Source organism: Geotrypetes seraphini, chromosome 12 (assembly GCF_902459505.1).
Source record: "Geotrypetes seraphini chromosome 12, aGeoSer1.1, whole genome shotgun sequence".
In the NCBI taxonomy this organism is placed as follows: domain Eukaryota; kingdom Metazoa; phylum Chordata; class Amphibia; order Gymnophiona; family Dermophiidae; genus Geotrypetes; species Geotrypetes seraphini.
Genome location: NC_047095.1, coordinates 48,234,685 through 48,261,776, shown reverse-complemented (window position 1 = coordinate 48,261,776; position 27,092 = coordinate 48,234,685). Strand labels below are relative to the sequence as shown.

At 43.4% G+C, this 27,092-nt stretch overlaps 2 protein-coding genes across 6 annotated transcripts in view; one reads left to right on the top strand and one right to left on the bottom strand.

The window, feature by feature from the left end:
• The window catches only part of ITGB3BP (integrin subunit beta 3 binding protein), a 93,990-nt gene extending 91,115 nt beyond the window's left edge, over positions 1-2,875 (bottom strand). For all 4 annotated transcript variants that reach the window (XR_004536683.1, XM_033917224.1, XM_033917225.1 and 1 more), the window contains exon 1: positions 2,509-2,875. Coding sequence is in view for 3 of the 4 variants with exons in the window: in XM_033917224.1 (XP_033773115.1) it covers positions 2,509-2,513 (5 nt within the window). In the remaining variant the exon portion in view is untranslated. The remainder of the gene's footprint in view (positions 1-2,508) is intronic.
• Positions 2,876-2,988: 113 nt separating this feature from the next.
• The window catches only part of EFCAB7 (EF-hand calcium binding domain 7), an 88,229-nt gene continuing 64,125 nt past the window's right edge, over positions 2,989-27,092 (top strand). Inside the window, exons 1-4 of one of the 2 annotated variants that reach the window (XM_033915975.1) lie at positions 2,989-3,115; positions 18,941-19,128; positions 23,687-23,898; positions 26,265-26,351. In XM_033915975.1, the coding sequence (XP_033771866.1) occupies positions 18,942-19,128; positions 23,687-23,898; positions 26,265-26,351 (486 nt within the window). In that variant the 5' untranslated portion in view covers positions 2,989-3,115; position 18,941. The remainder of the gene's footprint in view (positions 3,116-18,940; positions 19,129-23,686; positions 23,899-26,264; positions 26,352-27,092) is intronic. The other variant, XM_033915976.1, reaches the window with a different exon arrangement.

The following is a 27,092-nucleotide window of genomic DNA, read 5'->3' as shown; positions in this document are numbered from 1 at the left end:
TATGCAGACATATTAATTAGTTAGTGCAAAAACATACACTCTCTGCCCCGACACGCCCTCCGATATGAAGAGTTCAGAGTTACCAAACACCTGGCCGGTTCTGTTTTGGGGGTTACAGTAGGCTGTTTGGGTGGGTGCGTCTTATGGTCTGAAAAATACGATACTTAAATACCATGAAATTAAACATGAGCAGAAAAGATAAGCTCCTATATCCTGGCCTGTAGGAAGAAGAACTGGTGAGCAGAGGAGCATGCTCAGTGATGAGGTATGAGGGGGAGGGGGAGGGGGTAAAAGCCTCTGAAGTTTTAATGCTTTCTACAGATCCTGGCAGGTAGATAGAAATAACCACTGGTCCCAGAATAAAGTGGAATTGTACAAGAATGTTTTGTTGTGGATTAGGAATTGGTTATTGGACAGAAAACAGAGGAGGGTAAATAGTGGAGTGCTGCAGGGATTTGCACTAGGACCAGTGCTATTTAACATATTTATAAATGATATGGAAATTGGAACGATGAGTGAGGTAATTAAATTTTCAGATGACACTAAACTGTTCAAAGCTGTTAAAACGCATGCAGACTGTTAAAAAAAAATGCAGGCAGACCTTAACAAATTGAAAGAGTGGGCATCCAAATGACACATTAAATTTAATGGATTGGCCATGATGGAAAAAGGATACTGGCCTTTCTGCATCAGCCCCATAAAGAATACAGAACTTTTAAAAACTATGGACAGAATTTTCAAAAACAAAATACAGTATGCAGACACAACCCCCAGGAGTAGAAGATAAAGTAGTTGCCATCCTCATAAGCTCTTCTCTTGTACTGCACTATCCACCTCTTTTACTAAGGTGTATTAACCGATTTAGCGTGCTCTAAATATTAGCGCGCGCTAAATGCTAATAGTCCATAGACTATAATGGATGCATTAGAATTTAGCGTGTGCTAAAACGGCTAGCGCACCTTAGTAAAAGGACCCCTATGTAACTTATGCTACTTTCACTTTTTCTTTTGTAAATATTTTATTTGGGAGAAATACTTAAAAAGCATTTTTACAGTATCCCTTGGAATGTATGGAGCATTTTGGAGATTTTCTATGGCTCATTCAGTGAGGACCTTGGACATCTGCTCTACTCCATTCAGCTAAATACAGTATCTTTATTTTCCTGCATATACACTATTTTCGTCTACCCTCTGGGAAAATCTTCACCCCAATAAAGGCTACATATAAAGTCTCTCTTGTGTTCCAACCAAGTATGTCTAAAACCCTGGGAATATACAGTAGTTTTCTTATACTGTATATAACGTGTAGCCTAAGGGCTGTGTATAATTCACAACTTATGATTCCAAACATTCTATATAAGATGCTCTCAATGGAAGTTAAGGTCCCAATGTCTACATTACCCCCTAGTGAAGTGAGTGTTACTATACACCTCTGCAGATCTCAAAATTCTGCAACCAGAGCTACCAACAGGAGGGTCTTGCCATATCAAGGGGCACTGGGAGCAAACCAGTCTTTCTTGAGCACTATGACCCTTACAATCCCTGACTCCCTCATAAAAGTAGGGATGCCCTCACTCCCCCAGGATGTGGGAGGAGATCAAATGAGGTGTGACGAATGGTCTTGAATTGAGACAATATAATGAGACTTTCTACAGACAGTGAGGACAATTATTAAGGCAGTTGCCCAAGGATTTTGCCTCAGGCTGAAAACTTCACATAGTATTTACTTTATTCAACAATATTATATACAATTAATTGATATAGCACCATAACTTTAAGTATGACTTTGGTACTATTACTGTGCCTTACTGTAATTAGTATGTAAACCTCAGCACTATCTAATAATGTTTTTGGATGAAGGTTCAAACCAATATAGATGCTAAACAATTCAGCTGAGAGAAATTATCTCACAGCATTACCACCTTTCCTCCACCTTTATAGTTTAGTTTTCTTTAGTTTACTGTTCCTCAGCGGGCCACCACACACTCCAGCATTCTCATAGGGCATGGCTTTACGCTCCCACTCCTCATTGGAACTAGTATATTTTTTTATATATATAAATATATGCACACTTCTTGCGTATTACTTTGTGGTTAAATTCTATATACTAAAAGTACTTAGCTTTTAGCGAGACGCTGTGCAGGGGAATATGTGTGAGTACACTGTAATTACTGTAAGTACTGTAATTAGTGACATATTAGCAGTATAGCGACTAACAGCGACATACCTAGCTGACAGTAGTCCCTAATGCAATGTGGTTCAAGAAGAGGGATGGAAAAACAACAACAAAAATGTTCACGTCCTAAAAGACAGGGAAAGGGGCTTGAATTACACTGAATGTTATAAAAGCATTACACTGATGTTATGAATTACACTGGTGTTATAAAAGCATCTTACACAATTCTCTAGTCCCTGTCACCACTTCAAATCTATGACATTTTACTAAGTGCACTTGAAGAACAGTTATTTTTCGAAAAGGAACAAGGCTATGGTGAAAGTTAATACTTACGACATGATACACCCGGCATAAGCGTGTTCACACACCCACAGAAAATGCCTTGCTACCGTGCAGCAGTCAAATCCCCCGCCAAAACCAAGCAGCTCCTCCCCCCCCCCCTCCCTTCAAGAAAGCTCACTGGAGACTCATCTGCTGCTCATGTTTGTAAAAACCAACACACACCACGGGAAAATCACGCTTAACGTGTTTAAATAAAAATAGGTTCAGAAGCCACGAACTAACTGACACTTGGGCGTCTGTCAATTGGGCCAAACGCATTTAACGTTCTTTCCAGAGGTGCGAAAAACACAAAAACATTAGTACTTCTCAGCCAACGAACGCTCCGTGCACTTTTCCAAAGATAGTGGAACAGGAGAAAACCTGGAGATATTAACAATTAAAAAAAAAAAAAAAAAAAAGGGGGGGGGGGGCAAACAACTCTCGGGTGGAAGAAACAGCCGCCCCTGTTCCCAGCCGAGCACGAAAACAACGTAGCGCTCTGCATCGCGTCACTTCCGGTAATGCCGCTGGTTCACTTGGCAACCTAAGGAATCTAGCTGCCACTGTGATTTCGGTGCTACGACCGGATCGCTAGAGGTATATACTGTCCAGCAGCGAGGTAATTCTCGGCAACTCGAGCACCCCACTTTCTTACTCGCTACAAGAGCAGGTTCTTCCCTTCTTCAGTCCTGTCCCTGCTGCATTATATCGTACCTCTAGTCTAACCCCTGTCTATTGGTAGGTGAGATGCAAGACAAAAGTAAAGGTTGCCACCTGGCTTCCTCTTGTAGGGAGCAGGATGGTCCAGTTCTGGCTTTACCCCGATAAATGATGGATTTGTAGCACTTATTTTCCTTTGTTGCTCCTTATATCCATAGAATAATCGGAACTATAAATCTGCATTGGGTAGAAGTAGGACTAAATTAGGTTGGTCCTTATGACATGGAAGAAAAGTCATGCTAAATAGTGTGCTCTTCAAAAGAGCTGTGTCCTAGGGTCTGTCGGCTAAGATAGTTGGCCTGCACATTGTCCATTCCCACTACATGTGCTGCTGATAGAGCTTGTAGGTAGACTTCTGCCCAGCAAGACAACTGGGCCTCAAGTTTCAACAGGGAACACTTGGTGCCTCCCTGCCTGTTGACATAAGATACTAGTAATTAAACAATGAGAAAATCTCATATTCAGAGGACTGCTAAACAAACAAAATGTAAATGTAACCCTGGTCTCACTAACACACAGTCTGTGGGCACCAATCAGCTCCTTAGGTCAAGTAACCACAACCAGGACTTACAAAAATAATTTATTTGGAACAGTGAACTCCCTCCCGTTAACGCTGTTCATCGGATTAGTCCTTTTTATCTGTACCCTTCTCCATTGCCAACTCCAGACTCTGTTTCTTCTTTCTTGCCGCTCCACATGGAGACTTCTGCGTTTGGTCATAGCTTCGGTGGCACTGGGGGAACTTCTAGCCTCTCTGGATTTGACAGAAATTAAGTTTCCAATTACCTGTTCTTGGAGAGATCCAAGAGCCTTCTTGGAGAGATCCTTATCCTTCTTGACTGTCTGCCACCTTTGATACTGTTAATCATTGTCCACTCCTTGATACGCTGTCCTTGTTGGAATTCCAGGGTTCTATCCTCTCCTGGTTTTCTTCCTATCTCTCCCATCGCACCTTCAGTGTATGCAATGGTGGTTCATCCTCCACAGCCTTCCCGCTATCAATTGGGGTATCTCTGTCCTGGGACTGCTCCTTTTCTCAATCTACACGTGTTCACTTGGAGCGCTGATCTCCTCCCACGACTTCCAGGAAGACCTCTGTGTTGATAACTCCCAGATCTACCTCACATCACCCCTCTCCTAAAGTCACTTCATTGGCTTCCCATCCATTTCCAAATACAATTCAAACTCTTCTTACTTACATACAAATGCACTCACTCAGCTGCCTCTCACTATCTCTCTTCACTTATCTACCCCTATGATTCCCCCCCCCCATGAGCTCTGCTCAGCTGGTAAGTCCTTCCTTTCTGTGCTCTTCTCTTCGGCTGCCAACTCCAGATTTCGTCCCTTCTGCCTTGCTGCACTTTATGCTTGGAACAAGTTACCCGAATCCCTACAGCGGGCTCCGCCTCTGACATTGCTGCCTTTACTGCCACTGACCAGCCAACCCCAAACACCGCCGCATGGGCGGTTGGTTAGCCTTGGCTGGGTGCCATTTCACTTACGGTCTAGTGTACCTTGTTTAGTGCCGGCTGGCTGACAGTTAGCTGTGGCTAGGCTAGATGCTGGCTATTTTACAGCTCTTTCTTTCTTGCTCAGAGTTTATTCTTTCCACTCCTTCTTGGTTCATACATGTGGAGGAGTGGACTAGAGGTTGGATCAGCTACCTCAGTGCCTGAGGTTATCACTGTATCTCCTTGGGACTCTGGGAAAGCCACTTGACACCTCATAGTCCGGGTACAGAATAGTGTCTGGCTACAAGGGGATGCCTTACCTCTCCTCTGGCATTCTTCTTGACTTTGGTCAGCAGTTGCCTCCTGTGGGTGCCCTATGGACTTTGTGCTTTGAGAGGGCTTCAGTTAGATGTGGAGTCACGATAGGATGCTGCTTTGCACTCATACTATTCGTGAAGGGGCACTGTAGCTGTGAATTCTGTAGCGTGGTGCTCTCAGGCGAGGATTGCTCCTGCTCACATGTGCTATGGGGGTTAGCCTCTGTATGATCGTGGGATACATACTCTCTGGAATTTCATATCTCCTTGGATGTGTGCTGCAGGGCAAGATTTGGGGACAGGGGATTTTACGTTCGCTTGTTTATTTCCCTCCCTACATTTGGACTGCTTTGGTACATCTTACTAGTCTCTGGATTCATCCTATTAGTCTCCGGATGACAAGGAAGGTAAAATTATATCCTTACCTGATAATTTTTTTCCCCTTTAGTCACAGCAGATGAATCCAGAGCCCACCCTGTTGCGGGGTTTGTTGCTCTCGGGCGCGGTTTGGGCATGCCTTTCGGCTGAAATTGCATTCTCGAGTTTAAAGCATCAGTGGTTCGGGTAGCACATGTGAGGGAAAGGAGCTGCGTATGTTTCATATGTCTCATGCCTGTAAGTGCTTTATTTCAACTGCTTTGAGAAGACCTATACTGGTTGGCCAGGAGGCTGTGCATCCAAGATATACCTGAGGACAACTCAGTGGTCTCTAGGTCCACCTGCTGGTTGATGGACGTAATCTCACTAGTCTCTGGATTCATCTGCTGTGACTAAAGGAAAGAAAATTATCAGGCAAGGACATAATTTTACCATTATGCAAGGCAATGACCTCTGGATAGTGGGTGGCATAATCCAAGATAACTAAAATGTAATTATTGCCTCGAGTGGTTGTGTTCAAATTGCCCCATAAAGTCCATAGCCACCCTATAATAAATGGGGTGTCAACAATAATAATAATAATAACTTTATTTTGTATACCGCCATACCCAGAGAGTTCTAGGCGGTTCACAGCAATTAATTAAGATTACAAACTATAAAAACATTGGAATTAACATTTTAGGAATGTACAGGTCATTGAAGTTAACAGGAATATACAAGAGTGTACAATAAGAAGGTAAAATTTTATTTACAGGAAAATACCGGTCATTGAAGTTAATTGGTTTGGTGGGTACAATAAGAGGGGAAGGTGGAGGTTCACGTGTATTGAGGGAAGTTGAAGAAGTGAGAGGGTGTGTTAGGGGTTCTGTCCATGGAATAAGTGAGTTTTGAGTTTTTTTTCTGAAGTCAAGGTAGGTGAGGGCGTCAAGTACAATTTGGGCTAGCAATGAGTTTAGTTTGGCTGCCTGGAAGGAGAAGGTTTTGTCAAGGAACCTTTTGAGGTGACATAATTTTAGGGAGGGGAAGGCGAACAGATGAATTCTGCGAGAGTTCTTATCTTGAAGTGAGGATTGAGGTAGCTTGGGGATAGACCAAATACAGTTTTGTAGCAGAGGCATGCGAACTTGAATAGGACTCTGGATTCAAATGGCAGCCAGTGCAGTTTATGGTAGAAAGGGGTGATGTGTTCCCATTTGTTTAAGCCAAATATAAGACGGACGGCGGTGTTCTGAATCAGTTTTAGTCTCCTGGTGGTTTTCTTCATGGAGCCTAGATAAATGATGTTGCAATAATCCAGGATGCTGAGAATGGAGGATTGTACTAACAGGCGGAATGAATTGTCACTGTATCTCCTTGGGACTCTGGGAAAGCCACAATGGGCATAGGCACAAGAGGGTTAGGTGGAACCCTTGCTAGGCTACTCAGCTGGCAGGTCAGACAGGACTGCCAAATAAGGGTTACATGTTTATATGTACCAGGACAGAAAAAGTGGGTCAGGATACTTCCCAGGTCTTCTCCTTCCCCAAATGAACCCCTAACAAGTATCTGTGTGCTGTTGTATGACCTGCCTGTAATAAGAGTGCAGAACTAACCGTTGTTCTACCTCCTCCCCTCCAAGCTTTCCCTGGACACCCTATACAATAAGTTATTCATAACTATGAAATATGGGAAAGTTGCTCAAAGGATTCCCATCTACCATTGCAACTATTGTTCAGGCTTCTCTCAGGGACTCGTCCTCTGCCTGAGCCTTCTTAAAGTTTCCCATAGTTGTTTTGCCACTCCACTTCAGCAGACTATCTAAAGGGTCTGGGGTATCCTGGCTATCTTCTTCCCCAAACTTTGGATCTCAATCAACTGCAGCTCCTAGATTCAGAGGACAGCATAGTTTCTCTAACTGTCGCTGTTGGTTGGATTTACTGTAGTCAGTTTCAGGTTCTCTTTATACAAGTCAGAATCTTTCAGAGGGAATATCTCAGGGAAAAACTTCTCTGTCTATGGGCCAGCGGTCAGTGGAGCCCAGATGGCTCCAATGTTTCGGGCCTAGGACCACTGGGTAGTGTAGCCAGGGTAAGCATGTTACCTGCAACTGAGCTTGTCTGATTGGTGTCTTAAGAGTAACTTGAATTGTAAGCTATTGTCTCTGATCCCCATTCATGCATGACAGCGTCACAGTCCATTCATTCATAGTTAACTTGCAATCTGGTGGAGGTTCCCATTTATTTCACTTGCAATACATAGTTCCTGCTTCCAGGTAAGGAAGCCTCCAAAAAGTTGCAAGAATGTAGAGCAATCACATCCACAGCTTCTTTGATTACTTCTTGGCAGTCTCCGGCTTTGTGACCTCTCTTCACACTTTGAAATAGGTAAGAAAGTGCAGATCTTGAGCCAGCACAGTGGAGGGTGCAGGGCCTGTGGGGACAATGGCCTCTATCACTCCAGCCCCTTCTTGGAGACACCAGGTTAGAAAGATATTTCTGGTCTTTAATGTTCTCATGCCCTACTCTCTCTCTCCCTCTTCCCTGCTTGCTTCCTCTCCTTGTAGAGTTCAGGTTTGGGTAGTGTTTGATGAAAAGCCTCAGCTGCTTCCAGGGTGCTTGCCAGTGCCAATTTAGGGTGTTGCATCACCAACTGTTTCATCAACATGGGTAGTCCTTCAAGGAACTGTTCAAGGAGAATGACTGTTGCTATTTCCAGGCCCATCTTGCCCTCCAGTTGGAGCCATCTCCATGCCACTTCCTTGAGTCTGCAGAAGAAACTTCAGGGATTCTCCTTAACCTGTAGAGACCCCTTCTGAAGTCATTGCCAGTAGGCCTTTAGGGTGCAGCCTGCCTGCTCAAGAATGGCAGCCTTCGCCTCTGCATAGGTGGCCGTTCTACTGGAGTTGACATCTTGGAAAGCAGTCAATAAATTCCTCAAGTAAGCTATCCTTGATGCTTCTGGTTAACCAGCTAGGCAGGCAGTTCTTTCAAAGTTGTCTACTGGTACCATCTTAGGTAATATTGGGGCTGGATTGTGTACCCAGGATGATTGTAGTGCTTGCATTACTTGGGTTAGGGAATTTTTCTGGGCTTCTAGAGATCTCTGGGAAGCCTGCTCATGTTCCCATTGCCTGTGCACCACTTATTGCAGCTGCTGCTGCTTCAACTAAGGCCTGGAGTAATCTCTCCATGTTTTTGTTGTAACTTTAGCATACTCTACATATGAGTAAACCAAAACAAAATAAGCCTGCCTGCCTGTCCTCTTCCTACACTTCTTCTGATCCCTAATTAGAGCAGGGCTAGACCTTTTTGCTCGATGTTCCTGTGTAGCAGTCTTACAAGGCCCAGAGCCCTAGAGGCTAAGGATTACAGCTTCTTCAAGTGGGGTAAATTCAATCTCACTGCTCCCACAATATGTGATACCATGCGTAAGGATGGGCCTGGAGCCCTGGTAAGACAGACCACGCAGCAGATGCAGGTAAAAGGAAATAATATTTATTGAAAATATGGGACAAGGGGTCCCGTTTAGTTCACAGGATAGAAGAGGGAAAACTCAAAACAAAATCCTCAAACATGACACTGTTCAGGTAGCCTGCTTCTGCAGGGCCACAGCACACATTGTCTCTTGGCACACTACTTTTCTCTGGTCTGGCTCTCCAGTTGCCAGGGTGGTCTCAATCAAGTACTCTGGTCAAAATACAAAGTCTGCAAAATTCTAAGTTGGACTAGGCCTTACATGACTGTAGTTGTTGTAGTTTACACATAGGTGGTGGTGGTATATGTTGTGGGTGTCGCTGTTTCCTTCTGTGCCTCTCTAACCCAACTATGAACTTCCTGGCAGCTGTCCTCCTAGCTCTACATCTCCGGTGTCACTTCCTCTTTTGGCACAACTAAAGGGCTTAAGGTGGTTCTGACTCTGTGAGGTAGTATTCCTAAGGGAAAGGGCAGAATCTTTTGCAGTTACATGCTAGAATACTTAGGTGTAGGGTTACCATATTTTGGGCCACAAAACACCGGACACATGACCCTGCCCTGTTTTTCCCTTCAGCCCCATTCTTCCTCTGGCCCGGCCTTGTCCTCTTCTAGCCCCACCCAGTTCTGCCTCCAGCTCCGCCCCTAAAAAGCCTCTCTTTGAGCTCCAGCCGCATCTGAAGGGCCTGGAGCATGCGTGAATGTGTGTGACATTATCCGTGCATGCTCAAAGAACATAAGAATTGCCGCTGCTGGGTCAGACCAGTGGTCCATCATGCCCAGCAGTCCGCTCACGTGGCGGCCCTCTTATCAAATTCAGCGCCCTAACTGACACTAGCCCTACCAGCGTACGTCCTTGTTCAGCAGGAACTTGTCTAACTTAGTCTTTAATCCCTGGAGGGTGTGTTCCCCTAAGACATACTCCGGAAGAGCGTTCCAGTTTTCCACCACTCTCTGGGTGAAGAAGAACTTCCTTACGTTTGTACGAAATCTATCCCCTTTTTGGCTGGAGCTCGTTGGGGCTTTCCAAAATCCAGACAAACTGACCAAAATCCGGACAAACTGCCAGGTTTTGGAAGTCCATCCAGGCATCTGGACAGTCCTCTAAAAAGAGGACATGTCTGGGTTTTCTCTGATGTCTGGTAATCCTACTTAGGTGCTATTCTATAACTGGGCACCTAACAGCCATTTTCCTCTGTTTTGATGCTTATAGACTGAAGCCGCCCTGAAGGTTTTCACCAAGGCGCGCGGGCAGCAAAAGCTTAATAAACTTGGAAACTTAGTTACTGTAAACTTCCATTTGAGTTTCAAAAGTTAGATGCCAATCCTTTGGTGCACAATATAGAATTACCCCATAAGTGCTTAATGCAGTTTAGTAAAAGGACCCTGTATTCTGTACTGCAATGAAGGGTATCTTTATGGGATACAGATCTTAGCTGTACCTCCTGGTGTTTAATAAAGCAACTGCAACACTCCCTCCTTCATTATTGCCCTGTCACTTTGTTACTATGGTCTGTGGAAGACAATTACTAGAGCCCTACTTGCTGTTTTCGGTTAGAAAATTACCCTTGTTTTCTATTACTGCAAAATATGTTATCTAGGTTAATTAAAGGGGGAGAAAGAAAGGATAAGATATGAATCATCTATTTTGCCCAGCAAATATCCCTCCCTGCCAATAATTTATAACATCTGACTGCTCTACTATATTTTCCAAAATGTAACTAAGAGTTTATTTCCTGGTTTGAAAAAAGACCAATTTCACAGTTAGACTGGTAAACCTGTACTTAGCTGTAGTGAGAAACTAGAACAGCCCATATATCTCACAAAGCGAATTATTCCAAAATAGCATGTATTTATTATCCTTTCTCCACCTCCCTCTAGTTCCTCCTTGACTTGAGCCTGCTTCTTTCCCTTCTAGTTTTCCTCCTGGTGCTTAATTATATTGACACCGGTTAGCAGCAAGCAGACTGTGACACCATGTCCCTGTGGGGTCTTTCTAATGCTGCTGTAATATGAAAGTGTCAGCCAGGCAGTCTGTGTATTATAAATAGGGTACTTCATCCATGATAGGCGATTATTATCTTTCTTTCCCAAGTGTAAAAGACCTATATAACTCATGAAGGTGCCAGTGATTTAGGCCTCCTGAGTAAGAATCCAATGAGTCCTGAAGGGGACCCTATGCATGTCGTTGTCTTGTTGCTGAACTTGAGATATTCAATTTATTATACTGGAATATATTTTCAGAAGTCAAAGCTAGCTAAAATAATGTTAGAGACTGTTAGACCAACAATACAACAAGATTTAGTGTTCACAGTGAAGGCCTCTAAGAAGCCTTGCTGCCTTAGTAAGGTAGGAAGTTACTGTATTAGTTTACTGGTCTTTCAAGAGAACACAGCCTTCAGGTAATGAAAGAGTTATTCATTATAAACCAGATTTACCATTACAAAATTATTTTATTTTCAAGATCCCTTCTAAACTATTCTAGAGTTTGTAGCCTTAAATTTTGTCCTAGAAGCAGGGAATAGAATAATTTACAATTATTTTAAATGTACCAAAATGACCCTCTTAGCTAAAATTATTTGCTTGTCAATAGGGTTCTTTGTTTTTTTAATAAATACTGTTTCTTAGCATCGGCTCACCTTTCTGTACAAATAGGTTACCTCTTCCTACCAGCAGGTGGAGATAGAGAAAAGACTGATCTACAGTGACTTCACTATAAAAGCTGTAGACCCCCCTAGAAGAATCCAGTATTTTTCTCTACCTTCACCAGGTGATAGGTTGCTGTTAATGCTTCCCTGGCCTAGCTCCCTGCTTTGCTGGTCACAGCTGCACAGCTGCCTAAGGGCTGCTCCTAGGCTTATAGGTTTGCTCCATGCCTAGTCAAGTATGGAGCTTGACTCCACAGCTCCCAGTTCACACTTGATAGTGCTACTGGCTGTGGCTTTGGGCTTGGTCCTCTGGAATCTCGTAAGGGGGGAGGGGTTGAAGACCCCCATCCCCTGCAACCCCTGTTTCATTAATTTTTGAAGCATGAAAGCCTTTCCCTATTTTAGGGAATAGAATTTATTGCTGCATATACAGCTTTAAGAGCTCTCAGAAGAAAATCCATTTTAAAAACAGCTCAGAGCTTTACTGGGGAAATCCCTTTTACTCCTGAGTGAGGGATTTCCCCAATTAGCACCTTCGTAGAGCCTGGGTAACCTCAGGGCAGCTCAGTCTCGGCCAAGAATAATCCCTGACTGCCCGGTTTGCGATGCTGGGAAGCAGACACTGCGCTACTTGTAAGAACTGGCAGCTTAGCATAGCTGCCAGTTCTATATGTCCCGGTTGCGGTGGGCCATTTCCGACTTTGGAAAAGGCCCTTGGGGGTGGTACATGGTTTGCTCCCCTTCTGCTTCTCTGCCTGTGGCTTCTGGCCAAGTGGTTCTGATGTCCTTGGCCATTTTGAATCCCTCACAGGTTTCTCATGCTGCTGTTTCAATGCAGCAGGAGCCTGTCTGCTCTACCTCTGGGAGTTCGTGTCTCCTAACCCTCCTTGGGTCCATCTTCCGGGGGGACCCCAAATGGTTTTTGGTTCATGAGTTTGGCCCAGATGGTTAAACAGACTCTGCTGGCAGAGAGGCATTCCCCCTCCTTTGGAAGCCCTTCCTGCCACTAAGGGAACCAAAATGTGCAGGATGACAGATATTCTTTGGGAGTTTCCTGTGCTGGGGGTGGGGGCAGGTACAGAGGGTTCAGAGGTCCTCTCCTCCAGATTCTGATATGGAAGGCCTCCTGCCCACAGGGCCGGAGGAGGAGCACTCTCTTGTTGTTTGGCTTTTTCAGAGGGGAGAATTGTCTTGGCTAATTGACAAGGTGACTACTTCTTTGTCCATGGTCCGAACCAGAGATGCGGATCCTGTAGAGGGGTATCCCTTGCTGGAGAGGCTTGGAGGGGCCCCCAAGCATTTTCCCCTACTCAAGGCCCTTGTCTGCAGATGATGGCAGAGTGCAAGATAGAACTCTTCAGAGATCCTGAATGCTGGACCACCTCTATTCCTTCGCTGTGGAGGAAGTAGCGAAGTATTGGTCGTTCCCCAAGGTCGACACTCTAATTCTTCTTGCTTCCCACTTGGTGGCCACCTCTGTGGTGGGGCAGCGGTAGCTGTGGCTTTAGCTCCAGCTCCATCACTGGGAAGCAGACATGACCTCTAAGAAATTGTTGAGCCAGTTGTGTTTTAGGGGGCGCTTGCTCTTCGGCGAAGACCCTGAGAAGTATTGGGGAGGTGCATCCTCTCTGAGTTCTTACTGTTCGTCGGAAGGAGGGGCAGCACTCCACTGCTCCTAAGCAACATTCCAAGGACACAGGTCATTTTTGATCTGTGCAGTCTTCCTCGGGCCAAGGGGATGCAGGGATGGCCCTTCAAGGAGGGTTTCTTTCATGGCCCCCACAAGTCTGGCAAAAGTGAGCCACAAGATCTCAGGGTTCTTATTGTGAGACTTCAGCCCCTCGACAGACAGCTTCATTTGCTGCTGGGTCACAAGGGGGAAGAATTTGATGACAAGATTGGGCAATGGCATGACAACAGAACTAGAGGTAAATATAGAATTTTCCATGCTCTCCTTCTTTTAGCACTACCTCATCTCTTTTTTTTTTTTTTTTCCATCTTGCAGGTGATTCCCTACCAGATCCCTACCAGCAGGCTACCCCTGGCTTTTTGCTGGACTTACTCAATGGTAGCTACATCCCTGGATGGAAACTCCTGTACTTACCAGTTCTTTTATTTTGAGATGAATGATTTGACCCATCATATACAAGCTACACTTTTATGTTACATGCATGTTAATCATATGAGATTGCTCTGAAGATGATAATTTTCAGGTTTGACCTAAAATGTAGTGCACAGGGCATTAAAAACCAAATTAGCATGAAATTTTACCTCACATCACAAAAAAAACATTTTTAGTACAAGTTTTAATATAGGCCCCAAAATAATGTGACCAAAAAGATAAGCTTGCATTTCAAAAATAACAGCCATTAGCAGAGCTATCAACTGCTTGTAATCCTATGGGCTGCCCATAGGATTAGCCTAAAAATGACTTTGTCCATAAAGACCATAAATATCTTCGGATGGCTTCCTCATTGTATCCTCGTCACAAGTCAATGTCAAGATAAGTAGCAGAATTCATCAATTCATGAGAATTTGACAAACGCCAAAGTATGGTCTTTGCTGCAGTTGTCCCTGGAACTTGCCTGAAACCTTTGCCTCATGTCACATAGACCAGCTGATGTGGAATTTGAATCTGCGGCCTAAAGGTGAAATAAAAACCTTAAGACTGTATATTCTCTGCAAGTCTGCATTCCGCTTTGTTGAACTTAACCCTTGGTATTTTGATGGACACCTGCAATGACATTCTGTTGTGCAGCTTTTTTAGTTTTATTACGTAACAGTACACTGAAGTTGTAAGAAAATTATTATTTTCAGCATTATATTAAAATTTCAAACTGCTATGGATAAATTTTATTGTAGGTCATCAGTGGGTCATGGACCTATCAAATATTGTTGACTCATTGTCAGTTCTGTCAGCAATAGAGTGGTTCAAAAGACTTGGTAAAAAATCAGCCTTACTAGAACATGCCTCCATAAGTCTGAATATGTTCTATCTCACATAGGTAAGATATGATTAAAATCTGAAGTAGTTTGGGGCAAATTTAGAGGTCGTTTATGGTCCTACAATATCCTCATAATGCGGCTGGCTACTCATAACAATGTGGTAATGTGGCTAGAAACTGTTACTTAATATTGGTTAGTTACTACAGCCCAGATTCTGTAACCGGTGTCATCAGCAGCCCCCTTAAAAGCAGCTGCCGATCTCATAAGAACATAAGAATAACCTTACTGGGTCATACCAATTGTCCATCCAGTCCAGTATCCTGTATTCACGGAGGCCAATCCAAGTCACATGTACCTGGCAAAAACCTAAATAGGAGCAGCATTCTATGCTACTGTCCCATGTCTGTCTCAACAGCAGACTATGGACTTTTCCTCCAGGAATTTGTCTAAACCTTTTTTAAAACCAGCTACATTAACTGCTCTTACCACATCCTCTGGCAACACGTTCCAGAGCTTAACTGTTCTCTGAGTGAAAAAATATTTCCTCCTATTGGTTTTAAAAGTATTACTCTGTAACTTCATCGAGTGTCCCCTAGTCTTTGTAAATCTTGATGCATTAAAAAAAATCAATCCACTTGTACCCCTTCTACTCCACTCAATATTTTGTAGACTTAAGAACATAAGAATAGCCTTACTGGGTCAGACTAATGGTCCATCAATCCCAGTAGCCCATTCTCACGGTGGCCATTCCAGGTCACTAGTACCTGGCCAAAACCAAGGAGTAGCAACATTCCATACTACCAATCCAGGGCAAGCAGTGGCTTCTTCCCTGTCTTTTGTCAATAACAGACTATGGACTTTTCCACCAGGAACTTGTCCAAACCTTTCTTAAAACCAGCTACGCAATCCGCTCTTACCACAACCTTTGGCAATGCGTTCCAGAGCTTAACTATTCTCTGAGTGAAAAAAAATTTCCTCCTATTGGTTTTAAAAGTATTTCGTGTAACTTCATTGAGTGTCTCTCCTTAGCCATCTCTTTTCCAAGCTGAAGAGCCCTAACCTCTTTAGTCTTTCCTCATACGAAAGGAGTTCATAGAAACATAGAAATAGACGGCAGATAAGGGCCACGGCCCATCCAGTCTGCCCACCGCAATGACCCTTCCCCACCTAACTCAGTGAATAGATCCCACGTATCTATCCCATTTGGCCTTAAAATCAGGCACGCTGCTGGCCTCAGTGACCTGAAGTGGAAGATTATTCCAGCGGTCAACCACTCTTTCAGTGAAAAAGAATTTTCTGGTGTCACTGTGCAGTTTCCCTCCCCTGATTTTCCACGGGTGCCCCCTGGTTGCCGTGGGACCCTTGAGAAGGAAAATATCTTCTTCCACTTCGATGCGACCCGTGAGATACTTGAACGTCTCGATCATGTCTCCCCTCTCTCTGCGTTCCTCGAGTAAGTAGAGCTGTAACTTATCCAGCCTTTCCTCATAAGGGAGATCCTTGAGACCCCATCCCCTTTATCATCCTGGTTGCTCTTTGAACTTTTTCTAGTGCCACTATATCTTTTTTGAGATAAGACCAGAACTGAATGCAACACTCAAGGTGAGGTTGCACCATTGAGCGATACAGAGACATTATAGCATTCTTAGTCTTGTTAACAATCCCCTTTCTAATAATTCCTAGCATCCTGTTTGCCTTCTTGGCTGCCGCCGTACATTGGGTGGAATGCTTCAGCGTGTTGTCTACAATGAATCCCAAATTCTTTTCTTGAGCATTTACCCCCAAGTTGGTCCCTAGCATCCAATAACTATGATTTGGATTATTCTTCCCAATGTGTATCACTTTGCATTTGTCCACATTGAATTTCATCTGCCATTTTGGACGCCCAGTCTTCCAATTTCTTAAGGTCTTCCTGCAGTTTTTCACAAGCCGCATGCGTTTTAACAACTTTGGACCGTTTAGTGTCATCTGCAAATTTAATCACCTCGCTCACGATGGTGCCAGGTACAGAACTGCGCCTCTGGCAAAGGTGGTGCCAGAAATGTAGGCCAGGGCTTTTCAAGTTTACATTTCCGACACCTATCTTTGATGTGAATCACGCCTTTTTAGGTGCTTCAGGCTGCTTGACTCCACTTCTGGCATTTAGCCATGCTTACAGTGGTGTTCAGCGGCCTAAAGCGCCTATGGAGGTGCAATTCTGGCACCTTGAAACCCAAAAACATCATTTATAAGACATGTTTTAGTGAGCTGGGGCACCTACCAGTGCCTAAAATATCAGCACCGGTTAGAGAATCCAGGCCTAAATAGCTATTTTTTTGAAGTTGCTGTTATTATTCAAATAACAGTAAAACTGAAGAACGTTAGTTTAGTGATAAATAAGCAGTTGAAAACCAAGTTGATGTTGCATCTTAGAATAAAAACTAAGAAATAAGAGTGTCAAAAACTATAAGCAATGTTGAAGTATGGCCACTACGGAATGGCATTAATGAACTGTCCAGTTCACATCTTCCAACCAATGGGGATGTTCTTCAATTGATCATGTACTTACACACTGACAAAAAGACTGCTTTGAAAGAGGCAGCTCATCTGGCCATGTTCAAGGTCTTAGAAATTTGTCAGAATGCAAGAATCCACAAGTTCGGTGAAACATCTCAACTGCCCTTCCGAGTCACTCGGTCCCATCGGCGTGGGATCATGAATAATAAAGAGAACTTATGTCTTCTTTGGTGTTCTTCACACAAATGGGCAAGTAAAGGCTCAAAAATTTCTGGTTAAAGATCTTCAAACTGGAGAGCTGATCCAAACTACCAGATAGAGGGCTAGTATACAGGTCCTGGATCTGATGGGCCGCCGTGTGAGCAGACTGCTGGGCATGATGGACCTCAGGTCTGACCCAGCAGAGGAACGGCTTATGTTCTTATGTTCTTATTTGAAGCAGTCAGCATAATCAATGACAGTAGTCAACAACTCCCATTATGCAGCAGCATAATTCAAGTCTCAGAACGAATGAGGAGCAGAATCAGCTACTCCTTCGCCTTCTTGCTCAGCATAGAAAGACCTATCCAACTTGCTCCAAAGCTACACTGATAAATACTGACTGAATGTAGGACTACCCTTCAGCTTTCATAAATAACAAACATTTTATATTTACTGTGAAATGACGTTATTTATTTGATTGTATATCCCATCCTCCCATGGTAAAAATCAAAACATGACAAAGATGGTATGTGATATAGTATGACGAGTATTGTATGACAAAACATAGGATAACAGCTTAGCAATTGCAAACATAGCATAGCAAAGTCAAAAAGACCCCAAGGTCAAAAAAGACCCAAAATACTTAGGGGATCTTTTACTAAGGCGCGCTAGCTGACTTAACATGCTCTAAATCAGCTAGCACGCCTTAGTAAAAGACCCCCTTAGAAAGATACCCGTTCAAAAAGCCTGTATATATATCTAGGAAGTTATCTCTCATTGAGTAAAATTGCTGTGTTACCAAAAATATTAAGCAGCAAAGCAACAAGAAGATTGGCACAGAAGACTGGATGTACCAGTTTGAAGTTTAATAAGCGTCCAAATAACTTAAAAACAATCCACAAAGGGTGTATACAGTCATAAGTGACCCACAGGATAGAAACCAAACAATGTATGAAATAAAAATGACCCAACATGGACTGTATTTCGACAAAATAAAAATGCCTTCCTCGGGGGTCTTATAGGGTCCTTGGCTGTCTTAAATAAAAAGTTAAGAGGCTACAAACAAGCAGCACAGCTCACAAGACTACAGTGTAGGCCGGTGTCATTTCCTTTGTGGAACCTTTTGATGCTATTTTTGGTAAGTTTTGTTACCAGTCATCACTGAACATTGAAAAATGTATAATAAATCATTGGCTAACAAGCCTATTTTCAGCCTATTTCAGGATGAGGCTTATTTTCAAAGCACTAGACACACAAAAGTTTCTATGGGCCCCTATGTATTTTAACTTCTTTCCATTTGCTCACAATTCAGGTTTAATTGCCCTAATATAATAGGATATATAGGATAATTGCCCTAATATAAATTCCGTACTTGCATTTTATATATTAAATTAATTAAAAATAATTGTGCGACCTCTAAACGTTCACCAAAAGGCTTATAATTTGGCACAATTAACAGTGGCCAGGCAGAGAACAAAAATAGACTTGTGAAGGTCATGTCCCAAGAACTTCATTTTTGGGGGGGGACCACCCTAGCCAGCAAGGTTTATACAAAACTGAAAATACCAAAATGAATTGGTTTGTGAATGCACAAGGTTCTAAGTCTAAAAGCCACAGCTAAAGAGTGCAAGGCAGGGACTTCCTACATCTCAAAGACTTGATATACAGTATACTGTTACTTCTGTCTGTGTGGTCAAAGGTACCATGTCTTGAATTAAAGAATCCAGACATGAGTTGTCATATGTGGTGTGCACTACACATCTTTAGTTCTGGAGGAAAATATTTGTGTATTTTGTGAGCAAAAGAAAGTGACTCTCTGTGTGTTTGTGTAATTATAGAATGGCCTACTATCCTGGAAGTAAATCATCCCTTTCCAATCAGAAATTTACACTAACTGAAGGTTCAGAAGCAAAGAAGTCCCAGAACAGTGAAGAGGAAGTCTTCTATATGAACTGTAGGGCAGCTTATCTGTCTGTGTTCAGAAGTAGCTTGGACAGCATTACTTCTAAAGAGCAGCTCTGTTTAGGTAGGTATATAAATATTATATTTTCATTCGATGATAATTCTTTATATTAAGCAAAACATTTTCCACTAGCTTCCAAATTATCTCTAGGAAGACAAATTGAGAGGTACACATAGTAGCAGTTAGGAAAATTTGTTTTGATGGTCCCTGAGATAATTTTGCTCCAAGGTTTTTGATCCAGGTGCTCTCGCTTTAAACCCTTGCTCTCTATTACCCCCCCCTAAAAAAAAAGAGAAAGTAGTAAGAGACTGCCCCTTATCCGTGGCACATGCAGTATCTAGGTTCAAGACGTATAAACAATGTCTATCACTAACTCCCGTGTGGTATGCTACAAGTTTTTTGGGCCAGATTAGGAGATGGGGAGTTTTGCCTTTTGTGCAAAGATGTTGCCCAGATCTCAGTGTTTCAATACCTCTTGAAATGCTGAGCTGAACTGCTTGAAAAATTAGGACATTTCAGGTAGACTATAATCCAAACTCCTGTCAGGAACCTTAGATCTGTTCCACCACCATAAGTGAGTTTTCCACTAAACAGATAGAAGGGGAGCACTGCAGGAACTGACACTAGAAGGATGAATCTTTTAAAGGAGAGGATTGGATCCCACATCACCATCCCTTTTGATGGAAGGATCACAGTCACCAACATTTTCAGTATAGGGTTCCCTAGTGTAGATAATGCAATCTAAATGAAGTTACACATTGGCTTTGATGCTAATATCCTTTTTTTGGTATTTCACTAGGCAAGTAGTATCAGATCTACTTCATCCATACTCAATCTATGTGTCATTAAAGACTTCATCAGGGAATTATTCACAGGGTCAACGCAGCAACTCGGTGTTCATGCCAGTACTTACATGTTTATGTTGTTCCATTGACACTGTTGATATCACTAACCCCCGATTCCGTGTCCGATCCGTTCCCGATTGCATGCAGACCGATGAATTCACAAAAGGTCTGCATGCAAATAGAGACGATCGTTAACACGCCCCCACCCAAAGCCAGGATTGCTAAAGAGCGATCCTGGAGCATGCGCAGATCCTGACAGTAGTGACAGGAGAAGCAGCCTGCTGTCAGGGCTTCTGCCAGCTTTTTTTAATTTTAATTGGGCAAATAGTTTGCGTGTATTACACATGCAAAATAACTGTCCGATTAAAAAATAAAAATAAAAAAGCCTCCCTCCTGAAGTGCCTCCTCCCTCCCCAAACCCCTAAAAAATGCCCCCCCCCCGTGCCGATGCCCCACAAAAGGCAGGAGGGATGCCAACTCCCTCTTGCCACCCAAATGACTGCAACCGGCCCACCGTGCCACCCCCTGACCAGCCCACTGCACCCCGACCGGACTGGCCCACCTCTGGTTGTGCCTGGTCCGACCCAGCCCAACACCTCCCCTGTACCTAAAAGTTGGGAGCAGGAGATGTGCTCAGTCCCTCCTGCTCCTTAAGCCTCCCTCCAGCACTCCAGAACCGCAAAGTCCTCCTGCTCCTTCGTCTCCTCCTGCTCCTGGATGACGTACCACGAATGTGGGCCTTAGGCCTTCGGCCTCGCCCCGGTGCATCCCTTGGGAGGAGCCTGTGGCGCCTGAGCCAATCAGGGACTTCCTAAGGGCTGAGCCTAAGGAAGTCCCAGAGGACTGGAAAATAGCGAATGTCACGCCTATCTTTAAGAAGGGATCAAGGGGTAACCCGGGAAACTACAGGCCTGTGAGCTTGACCTCGGTTCCAGGGAAGATGATGGAAGCAATGGTAAAGGACGCAATATGCGAATACATAGAAAACAATGGACAACTGAAGGCGAGCCAACATGGCTTCTGCAAGGGAAGGTCATGCCTCACGAACTTGCTGTACTTCTTTGAGGGAATAAACAGCCAGATGGATAAGGGGGAATCCATAGACATCATTTACCTTGACTTCCAAAAAGCCTTCGACAAGGTACCTCACAAACGGCTACTTAAAAAGCTGTGGTACCACGGGGTACAAGGGGATATCTACCGATGGATCAAACACTGGTTGGCGGGCAGGAAGCAGAGGGTTGGAGTGAAAGGCCAATACTCAGACTGGCAATGGGTCACGAGCGGAGTTCCTCAGGGGTCAGTGCTGGGACCTCTACTGTTCAATATATTTATTAACGATCTGGAGGCAGGGACAAAATGTGAGGTTATCAAATTTGCTGACGACACCAAACTCTGCAGCAGGGTTAGAAACACGGAAGACTGTGAAGACCTGCAAAGGGACCTAACGAAACTGGAAGACTGGGCAAAAAAGTGGCAAATGAGTTTTAACGTAGAAAAATGCAAGGTCATGCATGTAGGGAAAAAGAACCCGATGTTCAGCTACAAAATGGGGGGAACACTTCTAGGGGTGAGTAACCTTGAAAGGGACCTGGGGGTGATGGTCGACACATCACTGAAACCATCGGCGCAATGTGCGACAGCCTCAAAGAAAGCAAACAGAATGCTGGGCATCATCAAAAAAGGTATTACAACCAGGACGAAGGAAGTCATCATGCCGCTGTATCGCGCAATGGTGCGCCCGCACCTGGAGTACTGTGTTCAATACTGGTCACCGTACCTCAAGAGGGACATGGCGGTACTCGAGGGAGTGCAGAGGAGGGCGACTAAACTAATAAATGGTATGGAAAATTTTTCATACGCTGACAGGTTAAAAATGCTGGGGCTGTTCTCCCTGGAGAAGAGGAGACTTAGAGGGGACATGATAGAAACCTTCAAAATCCTTAAGGGCATAGAGAGAGTAAATAAGGACAGATTCTTCAAACTGAGGGGAGCCACAAGCACTAGGGGTCACTCGGAGAAATTGAAAGGGGACAGGTTTAGAACAAATGCTAGAAAATTCTTTTTTACGCAGAGGGTGGTGGACACATGGAACGCGCTTCCGGAGGAAGTGATAGGCCAAAACTCTGTACAGGGGTTCAAGAAGGGTTTGGATAGGTTCCTGGAGGATAAAGGGATAGAGGGGTACAGATAGAACTTGAGGTAGGTTATAAAAGTGGTCAGAAACCACTTCACAGGTCGCAGACCTGATGGGCCGCCGCGGGAGCGGACCGCTGGGCGAGATGGACCTCGGTCTGACCCAGTGGAGGCAACTTCTTATGTTCTTATGTTCTTATGTTCTTATGGTCAAAGTAATAGCCGGGTCGGGTCAGGCCAGTCAGGGGTGCGGTGGGCTGGTCTGGGGGGGAGGGGCTGGGTTTGGGGGGGTTTGAGTCACATGCCATGTTCGCGTGGGTGGGGAGGGCAGTGTCAGGTGGTTGCAGGAGGGAGTGGGTTGCCGGGGGGGGGGGGCCCTCAGCCATTTTTTGACAGGCCTGCCTGTCTTGTCTTTTTTTTTTTTATGGGGCAGATATTTTGCGTGTGGAACACATTCAAAATATCTGTGCCATGGAAAAAAAATGATAAAAAAGACAGGCAGGCCTGTCAAAAAACCTGCAGACCTGTCGGTAACTTAGTTACCGACAGGTCTGCAGCAGTCGGATTTGCCAATAGTAAAACCCAATTTGAAATAGCCAAGCAATTGTTAGTGAATCAATAGCTTGGCTATTTTGCATGGGGTTTTGCTAATTTGCATGGGAGGGTCAGGATCGGATCGCTAGAGGCTTTAGTGAATGGGGTTGTAGGGAAATTGGTCGCAAAGGGCTCGCAAACCGATTGGTACATGATCAGTTTGCTTAGTGAATCTAGCCCTTAGACATTTATGGTTCTATAGTGGATTCTCCCACTGCATATAACTAACACATAAATGTCACATAAATGTCCATTCCTTGCCATTAGCAGCAGAGGAATCCAGAGAATTGTGGGTTATGACCATCTACCAACAAATGGAGATAGAGAGCATTAAACTGAGCTCTGTTACACAGGATGACATGTTCCTTGATCAGCCAGTATTCTCTGTCTCCAGCAGACAAATAGATGGTCTCATAAGCTCTTGGTCTTCTTTGCTACTGTTCTTTATTTCTCAGTTTATTTGAACTGAGGGTGTTTAGGCTAAGTGGTACCTATTTTAAGGGGTATACTTGGTGGTGCCGGGTCCCTCCCCCTTCTCCATGCTGCTGCCCCATTCTCCTTCCTTCTTGATTGTTATGGGTGTCTCTACTTCACGTTGGTTTGGTGGCCCTTGGTGTTTGGGTACTAATTATAGGTGGAGCTAAGAAACTCAGTGAAGTACAGAAGAGGCACAGAGAAAAATCCAAACTGGATTTCTTCTGCAGATGGCACGGGGCCATGGGGACACTTCCCACTTGTCTAGAATGTCTCACCTATCTACTGGAAAAGAGCTTACCAGGGTAAGTACATAATCTCTTTTTAAATTAAAAAAAGAGAAAAGATAAATCTAGTTGTAATACGAACCTTTGCTCTTTATCAGACTACCAGAGGTCCTGGTAACTTATGGAACTGTTCACTTGATCTCTTGCTTCTAAATAAAGTAGGAAATGATGAAGATGTCCTTTATGACACATGAGCAAGCATTTTCAGTCACATCATCCAAATAGACTTTTGTTTTCCTTTTTGCTTTTAAATAGGCCTTATTTTAATTTGGTTGAATTTTACAGTGCTTCAGCAGGCTGGAAGAAATCCATCTCAAAAGAGGCTGAATAAGTACTGGACATCAAGAACCAAAAAGTTGAATTTTGATGATTTTTGTGTTATCTTAAAAAAAGAAAACCCTGCTACAAAAACTGAGCTGCTGAAAGCATTTCAAAAAATTGATCCGGGTAACACAGGCTATATTTTGCATGAAGATCTTTATAAAATTCTTACTACAGTAAGTTCTATTACAGAGTACCTTTGAAATTTATTTGAACTGGGGGTATTCAATATAAATGCAGCTTCGCCTAAGATTGCATGAGTTATTTTGTTACTGCAAAAGAATTAACTAAAAATACAATAAGAATGACCTGAAATTAATTTCCACAATGTTTATACCTCCTAACCAATTCTATCAAATCTGATATTGGCTTGCACATAACCTTTCAATACTCAGCACAAGACAGTAGCATAAAAATATGATGCATAACAAATTAAGGGTCCCTCTCAGTGTACTCTGGCACTTTGAATACACTAATGTCCAATAGCACATGCTAAGTTTTAGTAAAAGGGCCCTAAATTGCACTAAACCTTAAAACAGTCTTAGAGCATAAGAAAAGGCTTACCTCAAAATGTACTAACTTGATAACACAGACTTAATATGTGAGCACTTAGGCCCAGATGCACTAAAGCCAGCAATTGTCGCTAAACCTCTTTTAATAGCTTTAGCGACAATCACATTTGCTGACCTGATGCAGAAAACGGCTCACCGCCTGGTTTTCTGCACAATCACTCATTCTCTGATCCGACCATGCAAATAAGCTCATTAATATTGAAATGCCATGTAAACTAGTAGAGTGATTGATGCTCTAACATGGCTTCCTAATGCACTAAAAAAGTTTCGATTTTAGCGGTCCCAAAAAAAAGCAACTGGTCAAGACCAGTTGCTTACCTGTCTAACCTTTTTTTAATGAACACAGATACTGTGCATATTACACATGCACGATATCTGCTCCGTAAGATTAAAAAGTCCCCCCCTCCCACCAATGACAGCCCTCACTGAAGAACTGGCACTGGGAACTGACTACCCCCCTGCGCCAGAAAAAATGGCAAGAGGCATGCCCACTTCCTCCTGCTGTGCCAACCCTACCTCCCCCGCACCAGAAAAAATGGCAGAAGAGATGTCCACTCCCTCCTGCCACCGAAGGTCCATTCCAGCCCAGGCGCCCCCCCCAAATATCCCCTACCCTCCTCCTCCCCCATCCAGAAAATAAAGACAGGAGGGATGTCCACTCCCTCCTGCCACTGGAGGTCTTCAGAACCCCCTCCCCCCCAATACCTTTTTAGAGAAGTTGGAGCGGAAGGGAAGCTCAGTCCGTTCTGCTCATAGGCCCACCACATCAAAATACGGGCTTTAGGCTCCTCCCCATCTATCACATGGGCATCCCTCCTGCCTTTTTTTTTCCAGGGCAGAAAGGGGGAGGGGATGTTTGGGGGGCACCTGATTCGGGAGTGGGCATCCCTCCTGCTGTTTCGTTGCTGCAGGAGGGATGGTGGTCGGCATGGCAAGAGGAAGTGGGCATTACTCCTGCCGTTTTCACAGTGGGGGGAGCGGTTCGTGGTTCCAGTTCATCGGGGAGAACCATCATCAGCGTGGGAGGGGCTTTTTTTTTCTTTTTTTAATAGGATAGATCAGGGGTGTCCAATGTCGGTCCTCGAGGGCCGCAGTCCAGTCGGATTTTCAGGATTTCCCCAATGAATATACATGAGGTCTATTTGCATGCGCTGCTTTCATTGTATGCTAATAGATCTCATACTAATTCATTGGGGAAATCCTGAAAACCCGACTGGATTGCGGCCCTCGAGGACCAACATTGGACACCCCTGGGATAGATATTATTGAGTGGCAGGAGGCTTCTTTTTGGGGCTTCTCCTGCCTCGCAGCTGTTCAGGCTTCCCCTGCCGGCTCTGCGCATGTGTGAGAGTTGCTCTCACACCGATCATTGGATGGCAGAGTCAGGGATTACGGTGAACATCCGCATGAATTATTTGCATACAGACTTTTTATTGCATCAATAATTTTTTCTGAATCAGCCAAAAAAATTGAATCAGTGCAAACCCACACGGTTGTACCGATTCTCTTAGTACTTCTAAGCCTTAGACCTCTTATTTAGGAAGTAGTAAGTGCTTCTGTATTAATATTTTTGCAGGTCTTATGTGCTAATGGAAATATTAACATGGGAGCTGCAAAAAGAAAAACACTATCTTAGGGATGCATTAGAAATGGGTATAGCATTCCAGAAAGTCTTATGTTAAAAGCTAAGCCCGTTTCTTAGCACATCTTAGTAAAACAGCCTTTAATACAACATGGCACACACAAATTCATAATAGAATAAATACAGCAAATAATTTCAGTATAGGAAAATATAAAATATATCATTGCATGTAGAAAACATTAGCAAATGCAGTCAGTACATTAATAATCTATTTTCATTTTATAGATTCTGAATTTTTTAATGTAAATTTTTATGGTTTAATTTTAATAACCAAAGGAAAGTTGCATAAGGTTGTAAGAAAAAGTAAAATATAATCTTCTTTTTGCAGAGAGGAGAGAAAATGAGTCAAGAAGAAGTGTATGCCATCTTACGTCTAGCTGATGTAAACAACAATGGCAGACTTGACTACAACAAGGTATATTGTCAATAAAGACTATCTTAAAAACCTTCCAGGTGTAGGGCCTTGGTATTATGAAATTAGTAGATAATTTATACAGAGTAATTTATTTATAAAATTGAATATACTGCTTCCTTGGCAACAACCATTCAAAGCAGTACACAGCTAAAAATAAACATCTATACAAAAAAATATCAGTAATATAAAAAAATATATACTTAATAAAATAACAGACAATCTTGTTGTCAACAAGAAGAGAGCAAATATGTTTTCAGTTTCTTCCTAAATTTCAATAAACCCCATTCCGATCATATTTTCAGAGGAAGACTTATTCCACTGTCTTGGGGCTGGAACTGATAAGGCCCTACTCATTCCTTCTGCTTTACCTTTACCAAGGAGACAGTGAGTATGCAATCTTGAGATAAACACAAATTTCAAGTGGCATATACCAGGCCAACGAATTAGTTAAAGCATCTTGGCCTTCGCTGATGATGATGATTTTTCTGTTTTGCACTCTGTTTTATACATTTTTTTAAATTGTAAAAGTGGGCTATAAATAATGCAGTTAAATGCTAGTACCAACAAATTAAATTTGTTCTCGAATCGGGGGGCTACTGAAGTTTCACCTAACACTGGTCAGATCCTCTTCTTTTTTCCTACTATAATCCTCACTGCTGTTTTGAATAGTGTTTGTTTTTTTGAGAGACTGTTATCAAGAATGCTAATTAATGAAGCTTGCACAACACTGTGTAAGACTAA